This window comes from Muntiacus reevesi, unplaced genomic scaffold (assembly GCF_963930625.1).
Source record: "Muntiacus reevesi unplaced genomic scaffold, mMunRee1.1 SCAFFOLD_98, whole genome shotgun sequence".
Lineage (NCBI taxonomy): Eukaryota > Metazoa > Chordata > Mammalia > Artiodactyla > Cervidae > Muntiacus > Muntiacus reevesi.
This window is the reverse complement of record NW_027077871.1, coordinates 210,037-223,132: the sequence shown is the minus strand read 5'-3', so window position 1 is coordinate 223,132 and position 13,096 is coordinate 210,037. Positions and strand designations below refer to the sequence as shown.

At 51.7% G+C, this 13,096-nt stretch overlaps 1 protein-coding gene across 2 annotated transcripts in view; it reads left to right on the top strand.

Moving 5' to 3' along the window:
- Nucleotides 1-13,096, top strand: part of CACNA1B (calcium voltage-gated channel subunit alpha1 B) — a 216,504-nt gene that overhangs the window by 158,999 nt on the left and 44,409 nt on the right. For both annotated transcript variants that reach the window (XM_065917065.1, XM_065917067.1), the window contains exons 21-25: nt 2,925-3,051; nt 5,669-5,798; nt 6,081-6,140; nt 7,610-7,716; nt 12,850-12,946. In XM_065917065.1, coding sequence (XP_065773137.1) covers nt 2,925-3,051; nt 5,669-5,798; nt 6,081-6,140; nt 7,610-7,716; nt 12,850-12,946 — 521 coding nt within the window. The remainder of the gene's footprint in view (nt 1-2,924; nt 3,052-5,668; nt 5,799-6,080; nt 6,141-7,609; nt 7,717-12,849; nt 12,947-13,096) is intronic.

Here is a 13,096-nt window from a genome sequence, read left to right as displayed (position 1 = left end):
AAATGCTGGGCCAATTTTATAGACTTCTATTGCTTGTTCATTTTTTAAAGACTCATTTATTTTATTTCTTTGCATATTTATATTTAGTTCTTTACTTCTTTTACAGTCCTCATCTAAAGGTACTTATATCTGAAGTCCCTTGGGGATTATACATCTATTACTAGTTTCTGCTGTCTTTCACCTACCTCACTTCTTTTTGTGTTTGTTGATATGAGTTCACATATAATTGACCATAATGCGCCCTTTCTGAGTCGGGCTTTATGAGATAACTAAGCCCTATAGAAAAAGAATAGCTTGGCTGCTTTTTCAGTTCTCCCGAGGATGGTACATAGCTCTAGGAGAGAAATTCTTTCTACATGGTGGACGCCTTGGGACATCAGGCTTACTGTCTCTTCAAGTCGGCAACAGCTGTCTTGGTTGGTGGCGATTCTGTGGCCAGACGGGGGACGACTGGCCTGTGCTTTCCCAGAAGCCCAGGGCACTGCTGTCTGGACTCCCTTCAGGCCCCTGGAGGGAGCAGTTTATTGTGGTGCCTCACTTTCCCTGCCTTCCCCAGCCTTGGTCGGTCTTGTCCCCACAGGGTGATTCTTCAGCTCAGCCTCAGGTTCTTAATCTGAATGCTGGAGACACTAACACGCGTCAGTAAGGGCTGTCGTGGGGGATGAAGCTCCCGGGCCAGCCCGCACATGGTTGTTTTCAGGAACATCCCGTTCCTTTCTTTATCCACGCCTCCAATGACCCTTATCTGGTCATCTGGCTTGATTGTCTTCTGTTTCAATGAATTTTTTGTTACTGTCAGGTCTCTTTTTAAAATAAACTGTTTCCAACAATGAATCTCCTTAGTTGGTTGTAGCTCTTGTTTTGATCCTCTCCTTGTTTTCCTGGTCTGTTTTGATTTGTTGATGAGTTATGTTGTTGTTATAGTAAATTTATTTCAGGAGAAGTATTTCTATCCAGGCTCTGACATCTTTGTTTCATTTCTTTTAAGCAGAAAAAAACAACTTCGTTAAGTGTTAAGTTCCTTTCCCCTAGTTTACTTGTCCTTCAGTTTGCTTACTTGTTATTCTGGAAGAGTCTGAAAAGCTGTGGTTTTAAATTTATAAATGTTTTCTTAATTTAAAAGTTATACATGCTCCTCACAGAAGAAAATATTTTAATGTTAAAAGTATAGTGGAGAGAATTAAAATTGTTACTGGAAAGCCTTTCAGAGACCACAACAGTTCCTGTTATTTTGGTGGTGTTTCTCTCCCTGTATATGTTATTTTTCATAGTTGAGTCTATCTGGTATATACAAGTGTTAGCCTGTCTTTTTTTTTTTAACCTTATCATAAGCTTTTGTCATTTAAACTATTTGTATGGGCTTTTTAACATTCATAGTATGATGCTTCCTGTAGATGTTGCACACTTAGTTGATCTCCTGTGGTTATATGTTTCATAGTTTTTATTATTGCAAAAGAACTTATTACAAACACGTTTGTGAATACAGATGTTTGTGTGCTTGATTTCCTTAGGAGATAATTTTGAACAAGTGAAATCAATGAACAATTGTTTTAGGGCTTTAAGTAAGTATTGCCCAGTTGCTTTCTTAGAAGATGATACTATATAATTTATGCCTTCAGCCAAGGAATTGAATGGTGCCGGGTGGTGGCAGCTGACAGTCCACAAAGCGCTATAGCTGCTGTGGCTCTAGCTGGCTTCACATTCAGCCCAGTTTTCTCTGGCTCGTCCATTCGTTCTCTGTAGGACTTCAGAGTGGCCAGCAGTCGGGGAGGAAGACTGGAGGGAATCACCTTCATTTCTGCTTGTATGCTTCTCCCAAGAAGTAAAAGTGAGGTGGACGGTGGGCATTGGCTCTGAGTCACTGCACTCTCTCCCTGGTACCCCTGGTACTTGAAAAATTGAAACATACCTTAGGATAGTTAAAAATGAAGCACTGCTGTGAGAAGCATACTCTGCATGAAGAGCACAATCTACTTAAAAAGCACAGTGGTCACAGCCGTTTTAACCCTGGGGAGTTTGATCTATGGCTGCCAAGGGGGAGAGGGGTGCTGAGTGCAGAGGATGCCCTTTAGGGACGGGGGAGCCGGGGGTGAGGCAGACGAGGGCAGTGCCACGTCCTCCCTGGGTCAGCGTCCTGTGCAGTCAGGCCTGACCAGCGGGCTCTGTGGCTGCAGGACAGATGGGCTCCCTCCTTGCTGCCTGCTGGCCCCGTCCGAGCCACCTGCAGGGCAGAGACAGCTTTCACTGGGCAGCCCAGGATACCTTTTCTTGAGGTGTGAGCCATGAACTGGGATGGGAGAACCTACTGGCCCTGGTCTCTGGGACTGATATTCTTAGAACATCTAGATTAATGGCCCCTAGGGAGGCAGAGGGCTTCCCAGGTGGCGCAGTGGTAAAGGATTCGCCTGCTAATGCAGGAGACACAAGAGACTTGCGTTTAATCCCTGGTTGGAAAGGTCCCCTAGAATAGGAAATGGCAACCCACTCCTGTATTCTTGCCTAGGAAATCCCATGGATAGAGGGGCCTGGCAGGTTTATAGTCCATGGGTTTGCAAAGAGTTGGATACGACTGAACACTCTCACACACAGGGAGGCAGAGGTGTCCGCAGCCAGGGACACTCACCAGGCTTGGTGCTGCTCCCCAGAGACCCTGGTGGAGGGAGAGGTGAGGAAGGGTCTCTGGGTCTTTGCAGCAGACAGCCAGATCCTCAGAGCTGGTTCAGCCCGGCATCACCCACCTCAGCGGTGATCTGGCTGTGATCAGACAGGGCCTCATGTGAAGCTGTGTTCTTGGCCTCATGCCCTTCCCTGGACAGGTCCATGAGCCTGTGGGGGCTGGAGCTTGGAGGGTATTGCCCAGGGGTGACCTGCATGGTGTGGGTTTATGAGTGGCACCCCTAACTTGGTGGCCTTTGTGCTTGTAGGTGGTAACGTGGATCTGGAAAGCCAAGCAGAAGGAAAGAAGGAGGTGGAAGCTGATGACGTGATGAGGAGCGGCCCCCGACCCATTGTCCCGTACAGCTCCATGTTCTGCTTAAGCCCCACCAACCTGTGAGTGTTGCCACCAGCCCATGTCCGGCGCTGTCTCCTAGTCCACAGCCTGTGATCCATGGGCACACGAGAGCAGGTGTGCTAGACATGACCCAGCCCGTTACATGCATTAACATCTTGATAGATCATCACAACTTCCCACAGAGCACATCCTGCTGTTGCCTCACTTTGCCGATGAGGACATGGAGCCACAGGGAAGGCTGGTGTCGAGACATACAGCCCACCCGTCTCGGTGGCAGAGCTGGGGTTTAAACCCAGGCAGGCATCCCAGGGCCTTGCTTTTAACCCCCGCTGCAGCCGTAGGTCATCTCTGTGCACACGCACCCAGTTTCATGCTGCATTGACACCTTCTACTGGAGCCCACGGACATGTGTTGCAGTCACTCACCTGTCTGTTTGGCGTTCTCCCCTCTGTTTACGTCATGCAGCCCTCACATGTCACTCATCCATATACCACTCCAGCTGCTTCATTAGCTCCACCAGTGTTCAGACAGTGTTCTCGGTGCTGGGAACCACAGTGATGAGCAGCAGCGATGAGAGTCTGTCCTCTAAGCTACGGGCAAGTGGAGGGGCAGGCAGCAGACGGGGCACCAAGGTGGGGATGTGAGGCGCTCACGGTGGGAAGGGCCGGGAGGAAGCACAGAGCAGAGACTGGAGGTGTGTGCGGTGGGGCTGCGGTGGTGAAGTGGGACTGGAGCCCACGGAAGGAGAGGGAAGCCCGCCAGGCAGGGGTGCAGGCAGATCACCTGCGGAACGCTCGCCACGGGGGCGGAGCAGCAGCGTCTGAGGGACCACCGTCTCGTCCCTTTCCCGTGTGTCCAGCCCCTCTGCCCTCGGTCATCTAGCAGTCTGTCCACCAGCTATTGCTGTCCGCCCTCCCCTCCTTCCTCTGCTCAGCACGCCAGTGTGGGGAGTTTGCTTTTTAGGGGTTGGGCGTGAGATGGCAGTAGAGACAGGTATGGCCCCTGCCTCCAGCACTGACTGGTGTGTCCATCACGTGACTACAGCGTGGGTAGGTCGGGCAGGGAGGTCTGGTGTCTGGGAGCCTTCCTGGAGGGAGGGAGAGATCTTGGCTGAAACCTGAAGGGTGAGAGGCGGGGTGAAGAGGGAGGAGACAGTGTTCCTAGAGGGCGGAGAGAGCTTGCGATGGTCTCGACATGAAAGACCTCGGGCTCTGAACAGCTGAAGGCAGTTGGGTGAAAAAGCACAGAGGCAGACGGGGCTGATGTGTGTTCTGTGGAGAAGCAGGATGACGTGAGAACCCAGAGGAGCTGGAGGGGCTGTGGGGGTGCGTCTCAGTCAGGCTGCACTGGAGCCCTTGGGAGAATGGAGATGAGACAGAGAGACCGTTTGGAAGGTGGTTGTGGCAATTGGATAAGGGTGGTCAGAGTGGAGAAGTTTGGGAGTGAAGTGCATGGAGAGAAATTTTAGAGGCAGAATCTGCAAGATTTGATGGCAAAATAGAGGTGGAAGAGAGTGGAGTTGTGAAGGATGACAACCAGGGTTTCTGCTTGATAACTGGAGGCCTGGCTGAGCCCCGGAGCCCGGGGAAGCTGGCGGGTGGCACGTGGCCAGCGGAACTTCAGGGTCTGAGGAGGGGTGGAAACTCAGCCACAAGATGAACTGGTAGTGTTGTTTTGAAGAAAAGAGGGGCTGGGATGGAAGAGAGCCTGTGATGGAGCGTCGTGGGGGTGGAAGGAAAGGTTTCAGTTTGGAGGGAGAAGTACCAGCAGGGCACTCGGGGGCTTGGAAGAGCAGCTTGGGGAGTAGGGGGCTGGAGCTGGGCCATGGCGGTTGGGATGAGGAGCAGACAGGAAGGGACAGAGACGTGGTGTCCCTGGGAACACGGCGTTGGTGAGAGGAGAGGTGGCAGGGGCTGGCGGGCGGAGGGCGAGCCCGTGGAGGCAAGAGGGGCTCTGAGAGCACGTCTCTTGAGCGGGCAGCAGTGACGTCTGTTTGGTGTACTTGTCACCCAGGCTTGGCTTCGCTGTCCCCCTGAGAGGCCTTGCTGGCCTCGGTCACTGTCTCCTGCTGTGTCGTAGCGTTTGCCAACATCTGAGCATCTCCTGCTGATTTCTGTTTGCACTGTTTACTGGTGTCTTGGTTGCCACTGTGCCCCAGTCCAGGATGTACCTGAACAGACCAGAATAGTCGTCAGCGGTGCTGACTCGCAAGTGGAGGCAGACAGGTGACTGAAGGGCAGGTGTGCACACGCATCTCTGGGAGCTCAGTCGAGGGCGCCCAGCACTGGCGTTCGAGAAGGGCTGCTCAGGGACTGTTGGTGCTCGGCTTCTACCCCACCCACAGCAGAGCTGGAGGCCTGTCCAGGGCATGGTAGCTCCATAGCATGTAGACAGGCAGGCCTGGCTGGGCCCCAGTGGAACTTAATGTAACAAAAGGTCCAGACCAACTTGGCCTGCGAGTGATGGTGACTGGCCCTGCGTGGGGTTTCTGCAGCCTTCCACCACTCCCATTCACTCCCAGGAATTTAGTCCCCGTCAGTCAGTTGGCTGCTGTCACCTGAACAGAGGGACATTTAGCAGAACTCAGCCCTTTCTACGGGGAGGGGCCAGGCAAGCCCTCTGTAAGCCTTTGTTGACCCGTGCTTTGCCTTCCAGGCTCCGCCGCTTCTGCCACTACATTGTGACCATGCAGTACTTCGAGATGGTCATTCTCGTGGTCATTGCCCTAAGTAGCATTGCCCTGGCCGCTGAGGACCCTGTGCAGACAGACTCGCCCAGGAACAATGTGAGCGATGCTGTTGGGCTAGGGGGGGGCCCTGTCTGCCCGTCAGAGTGTGGGTCTGAAGGTCTGGGGACATGTCCAGGATGCAGTGAGGACCGTTCCTGCAGGGGCCCCGCCCATGGGATGCTGGCCAAGCCTCCCCTCCCTTCCCCATGGCCCTTGCCCACAGGCCCCAGGCCAGTGGGTTATCTGTTCAGGCTCCTGGAAGAAGACATGGAGTTGCTGAACTGGCCCCAGCTCAAGCTTCCTGCCTTGCCCTTGAAAAAAGCCCCTTTTTGGTTCCAGGTGCTGAAGTACATGGACTACATCTTCACAGGTGTCTTCACCTTTGAGATGGTGATAAAGGTGAGACGTGTGGTTGCCTTGGTGACTGCAGGGCTTTGCTCATCCCCCCCTCATGATTGAGATGAAGGCATGGGGCAGATGTGTCGTGGGCATGCACACGTGTGTGGGTGACGAGCTCACCTGCAGAGGTTGTGTTTTGTGGAGACATGAGGTCACATTTGCTAAGGGCTCCCCACGGTATTATATCAGCCTCAGGAGAGCTCGTGAGCGCTGGGCCTGGTCTCCACTACCTGCCGACAGAGACCCTGCTCTCTGGGGCGGACAGGCTTCGCCTCCTGTGTAGCAACGAGCCCAGGTCCCGCGGGGTTGTCTCAGCAGAGAGGGAGGCCAGGGCCTCAGCTGGAGGAAGGAGAGTGAGGACAGGGCGGTGGCCTCAAGGCCCAAAGATTGCAGCAGGTGGGCGGAGAGGACCCCCTGGCGCTTGACTGCAGATGAAGCAGGACCATGCTGTGTGGCCCTGGTCCTTCTCTCGGTGTGGCCGAGGGCCTGTGCGCGTCCCCACAGGTGCAGCTCGAGGAGGGGAGGGGGCCTTGCATGGTGGCTCAGGGTGGCTTCTGTGTGTGCTCACTTCACTTCTCTTGTGGATTCCTGGGGGAAGTGTTACTGCATTTTGCAAACAAGGACACTGAGGCCCAGAAACAGTAAGACGCCTCCAGAAGTCACCGCTGCAGAGGGGCAGCTCCGCAGCACCTCCTGCCAGCGGGGCTGACCCTCTGAGGGTCTGCAGGTGGTAAGCTCCGGGCAGGTGTGCCTGCAGCCCAGGGAGGAGACTCATTCATGCTCCAGAGGAACTGGAGGCCCGGCAGGCTCTCAGCCAGTCTTGGCCATGCAGAGTCACTGGGGTCAAGGGCATGGAGATCCAAATGCCTGTTGAGGCTTTAAGAGGCCATTGACTGAGCCATGTCTGCTCCCCTGACAGGACGTGACCTGAGCCGTAGCCCCTCCCCTGATAGGATGTGACCTGAGCCATGACCCCTCCCCTGACAGGACGTGACCTGAGCCGTGGCTCCTCACCTTGACAGACATGATCAGGACTGTGTCCTTTCCCTTGACAGGATGTGACCTGAGCCATGACCCCTCCCCTGACAGGATGTGACCTGAGCCATGACCCCTCCCCTGACAGGATGTGACCTGAGCCATGACCCCTCCCCTGACAGGATGTGACCTGAGCCATGACCCCTCCCCTGACAGGACGTGACCTGAGCCGTGGCTCCTCACCTTGACAGACATGATCAGGACTGTGTCCTTTCCCTTGACAGGATGTGACCTGAGCCATGACCCCTCCCCTGACAGGACGTGACCTGAGCTGTGGCTCCTCACCTTGACAGACACGACTGGGACTGTATCCTCTTTCCTGGGGGGACGGAACATGAAACAGCATCCTTCCTCTCACCACAGGTCTCTGGGCTGTGACCCTGCCTTTGTTTTCCGAAATATTCTGTTCCTTAAAGTGTGTTGTTCCCCTAAAGATGATCGATTTGGGACTGCTGCTGCACCCTGGTGCCTACTTCCGGGATCTGTGGAACATTCTGGACTTCATTGTGGTCAGTGGGGCCCTGGTGGCGTTTGCCTTCTCGTAAGTACCTGGGTCTGCTCTGACTTGCTGGACAGCACCCCCAGAGCTGTGATGAGTGTGGGGGGTGGGGGAGGAAGGGGTGCCACGGCCACCATGCTGTCTCTCGTCAGTCCCTGTCTGCTTGGGGCCGGCTGTGGGGCTGGGAGGACCTCAAGGCTTGTCATCCCTGACACACCCTGTGGTTCTGAAATTGGATAGGCAGGCTCTGGCTTAAGGCGTCTGCCTCTCACGTTCTACAGAAGGCTCTTGGTGCCCTGAGGAGGCCGCACTACTTGGTCAGCCAGTGCAAGTGGGTGCAGCTGGGTGTCTCCCCTACTGGGGGGCTCCTCTGTTTTCTGTGGCTCCCTAGCGAGCAACACTCAGCCCTGTTGTGGCTGGGCCTAGATTGGCTCCCTTAGACCCTGCACGGTGGTGGGTGGGGGCTTGGGTGGAGCTGGGGGCAGATTCTGGGGAGGTGGTTGCTTACCCAGACAAAGACGTAAGTAAGCTCGTTGATGGACAGTGAGCTTGAGGGTTGGGGTCATTTCTGAGTCCATGGGGAGGCCTCCTCACTGACTCTCTTCTCTTTGTCTCCTGTTGCTGGACTCTCGGTAGGAGCTTCATGGGGTAATGCCTTCCCTCTGTCCCCTCACACTGCCCCACATCACAGCACGCTGCGACCCCATGTGGGCCGTTTCATCACCATGCCTCACCTCTGTTCATTTCCTCCACCATCTGGGCTGCATGCTGCCAGGAGCCATGTCCCCCGGCCACATGTCCCCACCTCACCTCTGGGGGCTGGGTTGGGGGCTGGGGCTGGGCATGGCCCCCCCTTGGTGAGCAGGGCATCCTGACTGAGTGCTGGAGGCTGGGCACCTGGGTCTGGAGGGCAGTGCCCATGCTGGCTGGGAGCTGTGTGACCCCAGCTGCCAGGATGTTGGACATCCTGAGACCCTTTCCCACTCGTCTTCTCTGGAAACAGGCTTTCTTTGCTCTTTCCTTTCCACACTTCCCTGAAATGCCCAGCATCTCTGACCCTCACTATTATAAAGCAAAATTCAACCGAGTGAATCTGAAGGTCTGGTTGGGTTTATTCAGTGATTTGTGAAACAGGCAGCATCCCATCCAGTAGTTAGGAAGGCCGTACATGGTGGAAGCGTGTAAAATGGAGCCTTTATAGACAGGGAGCCAGATAAGGTTTTAACAAGAGGAAAGAAAGGATTGCTTCAGGCAGTGTTACCTCAATGGTGCTCACTAGGTGATTCCAGAAATTTCATTCCTGGGAAAGGTTAAAGCTACAATTAGGTCTTGGTCTGCTCTCCTGGGGGCAAGTGGCTCCACTTTGGTCCTGTTTCTTGTTATTTTTCCTTCTTCTTCTTCTTCATTTTCCTCCTCCTCCTTTCTCTCCCTCTTCCCCTCCTCTTTTTTTTTTTTTTATAAACAGTTCTCCCCTTCTGATCAAACTGTCAATCCAACTGGGAGATGTGATAAAAATTTTAGATGTGTCAACTGTGCCGACTTAAAAAGAAAGCACAATGTGAGAGCTGCAAGTTAAGTATTATTTGCGGCAAAATGAGGACTATATCATGGGGGACAGCATTTCAGATAGCTCTGAGAAACTGCTCCAGAGAAGGAGGGGGAAAGGTCAGTAAATATGTGATTTTGGTGAAGGGGAATACATGAAATCAAGCACATATATTTTGCAGAAGGTTTCTGCTAGTGATGAGGAGCAGTCATCGCCATGAAGTATTTTAGTGCTTTTCTAGATATGAGGAGATGCAAGAATTGGGCTTGTAAAATCTGCTCCTGGAAATATCTGTCTGAAGAGCTGTTCTCCCAGTTTTTCCTGGAGCACCAAGGACCTCATTTGTGCTCTCCACCTGGAATTCCTTTCAGGGGGATGTTGAAAGTCAGCAGCTGCAGCAGCACATAATTTAATCCTTGCAGAGGTAGATGCCAAGTGCCAATTTGTAGTTGACATCTGAAAAAAAATTTACAACCTGTACGTTGAGAGTTACCTTGTATTTGGCTGACAAAACTGAGGACTTAAGCCTGGGGCACAACATCTCAGATAACTCTGAGAGACAGTACCAAAGAGGCAAGGAGGGAGCCATGAGCCACGATATGTAGGAGTTTTTGCAACAGAGACCTGGTAGTCAGAATATCAAAAGATTACTGCTAATTAAAGAAAACGAGGCATCTTAAGGAATTTAGTGCTTTCCTATATATGGGAAATACAAGAGTCTGGGCTCACTGAAGTCATTTCTTTGATGTGTACCTCAGCTATCTGGGGCCAGTATCCTCCCCTTCTCCTCCTGAGTCTCCTCGGGGTGTCGCATTGAGGGGGTCTGGCTCACTGTTGGATGGGGGACATCCTGCTTCCATCCCAAATCCCCCCAGGGCTCACTGTCAGCTGTAATGTGATGGCTTAATGACTGCAGCATCCTTTGTTTACTGATATGGCAGGCAGTACTTTTTATTCGCAGGTGTTAGCACCATGCTCAGCTCCCGTTGTGTAGTTTTTGCAGCTTTGATCTTAGACACAGTATCTACAGGTCATGATGTATTTGTTTAATCCCTATGACATTCACACAGATCACAGTTTTAGGTTTATAATCCTTATGTTGGTCATTTTCTTTGCTTCTTTTTGACATTCCAGTCAGAATGGAGACCACTTACTTAGTGGCTATCAGCTACAAATATGTATTTAATGTTTTTGAGAGAATATAACAGACATATCAGGGGCATTACAAACAGGATAATTCCTAATGTTTGAAGTGTATTTTGGAGTCATGGTCCCCAAGACCCGAATCAATCAGAGAAAGATCCCATGAAGAAGTCACAGTTTTGAGCCAAGTAGCTGGCTCAGTGATCTGATTTAACTGATTTTCAACTTCCCCAGAAGTGTCAATCCAGGTACTGTAGGTGGTGTTGGCCAAAGCATAGACAACCTATTGCTCTGCTAAAGGTAATTGAAGGCTATCCTATTATTAGGACCAACCTTGGCCAGAGTCTAAGGGTGTCTTCTGGGAAGCTGATGTCTTAGAACGGAACTCTGCAGTGTCTTCAAGAGTTAAGGAGAGGTTCTGATCCTATCTTGTGCATATTTGCTCCTAACCAAGTGATGGACTTACTCTCAGGGTTTACTGTGTTTACCCATTTAAGCCAGGGGTCACTTAGGTTTTTAATGTACTTGAAAAGAGAATCTCCTCGCATGAAATAAGGAGTCTCCCTAAATGTCTTGCAAAGACAGGTACTGCTGTGGGGTTTCCTAGTGAGTGGAGATAAACCACATCTACCCAGTTGGGATAGATCGGAATCAGCCCTGGGCAGAGCAACAGGAGTGAGGCAGCCCCAGCCTTGGTGCTGGGGATTTGGGACTGGTCCAGCACGAGGCTGCTAAAACCAGCAGGGGCCTGGCCTGCTAGACACTGTCCCAGGGGCCCTCTGAAGCCTGCTGCTCCTCTCTGCTCCAGGAATTGAGAAAACAGTGTAGGGGATCAGACCAGAGAAGGGGATGCTGGGGCTGCTTCAGGTCTGAAATATTTATTCAAGGTTCAAGTCCCTGAGGTTCACTGCCATCTGGGTAGCGAGGAGGACCTGGTGCAGTTTCTTCCAAGGAGGTTTTGGGGCAGTCTTTGTTCTGATTGATTTCAAATTAGAGGGGTGGAAGAAAACTGGAAACATGAGTTTGGTAAGTCAGAGCCAGATATTTGAGGAAATAATTCAGGATCCAGGCAAGTTTGTAGGTACACAGCAAAACCTCAAAAACAATTATTAGGACTAGAATCTAATATCTATGGAGGGGCAAACATATTTTTTCTCTCTACAATACTCCCTTTCTTTTAAAAAACCGAAGATAATCACAGTAAAAGTAATTTGTTTGTATTAAACTTGTATTATTTATATAAGTGTTGCAAGAAGAGTGACTGATCATTTAAGTTCTTTTTAAGACTGCTTTGTTGCTGCTAATTTTCATAAGGAGTTTCAAACTGAACTCTCAAAAGCCTTCAAAGCTAGGAAACCAAGCCAAGGACATGGCCATCAGATTTTACCTACAACCCCTTGTCAGTGAAAGCCTTCGTCATATGGCCAGTGTTTCCAATTGTGTCCTGTAGAAGGAGAATAGGTTCTTATTGAACTTATGCAAATAAATATATTATCAGGGAAGTAAGAGTACTCCTTGAAATACTCTGAATTTTGAAGGAATCAGGGAGAAAAAGTAAATGTTTCATCTTTGTTCACAAAGGTATATCTTACCAAATTGTTGATAGCTTAAGGGACAAGATTTCTTTAAATCTGGAAGAACGTTTATGAATCAGCAATATTTTAGACACATAATCATAACAATTATAGTCATCCTACATACTATTTTTGCCATTTTGTAGAAGTCTCCCCACCAATGTCTCTATGTAAATTGAGTCATGTTAAAAGCCCCGTGGTGGGTGAAAGACCAGTGGGGTTTGCCGTGGAGCCAGGAAGAACCAGGCAGCCAACTGTTTAATTTACAGTCACTGTTAGTCCGTTTTAATGTTTCTGAGGCAGGAGCAGATGCTGCCATGTTCCAAGGGCAGACGGTGGGCAGTGGAGGTTAATTTTTGGCAGAAGAAGAAGGGACTTCACCCACATGTGCCATAGCCTTGATAGATTCTGCTGCTGTTGCCTTTGCGTAACAGTCAACCGGGCGCTTCCCTGACATCAGCCTCAGTGCTGGTGGTGTGAACCCTCCCCTCCTTCCATCAGCAGGGAAAGGCAGGCAGGCCAGCCCTTCCAGAAGACTCTATGGTGATGGGCATGGGTCTGCAACTGCTCATAGACTTGCACGTGCTGCCTGGGCTGGGGCTGCCATCCTGGTGCCCACCTACCTTTACTCCCACTGGGGTCTTGGCATGGTGTCTGGAGGACTCTGGTGTGGGGTGGGTGGGAGTGCTGAATGATGGGATCTGGGGGGGATGAGCTCTTCCCACCCAGAAGCCCAGCTCTCCCTGGACACCAGGTGCTGCTGACCTGGCCCCAGCCCGTGTCCACTCAGGCAGCCTGTTGGGGGAGACGCACCGGCCCGTGGTGTCTGCAGGGCCGAGGCTGACCTGTCCCCAGCCGTCTGGGCACAGGTGTGCACCCTACCTGTCTACATGGGTGGCTTCTCCCTTCTAGAGGCTCCAAAGGGAAGGACATCAGCACCATCAAGTCCCTGAGGGTCCTGCGTGTGCTGAGGCCACTCAAGACCATCAAGCGGCTGCCCAAGCTCAAAGTGAGAGTCCGGAGTGGGGCCTGGAGGGGGGTGGGGGCTGTGTGTGCCTGTGTACACATGTGTATGCACGTGTATAGGTAGACTTCACGTGTGTGTGCAGGTATGTGCACACACGTATGTGTAGGCCTGCATTGCGGGGTGCACATATGT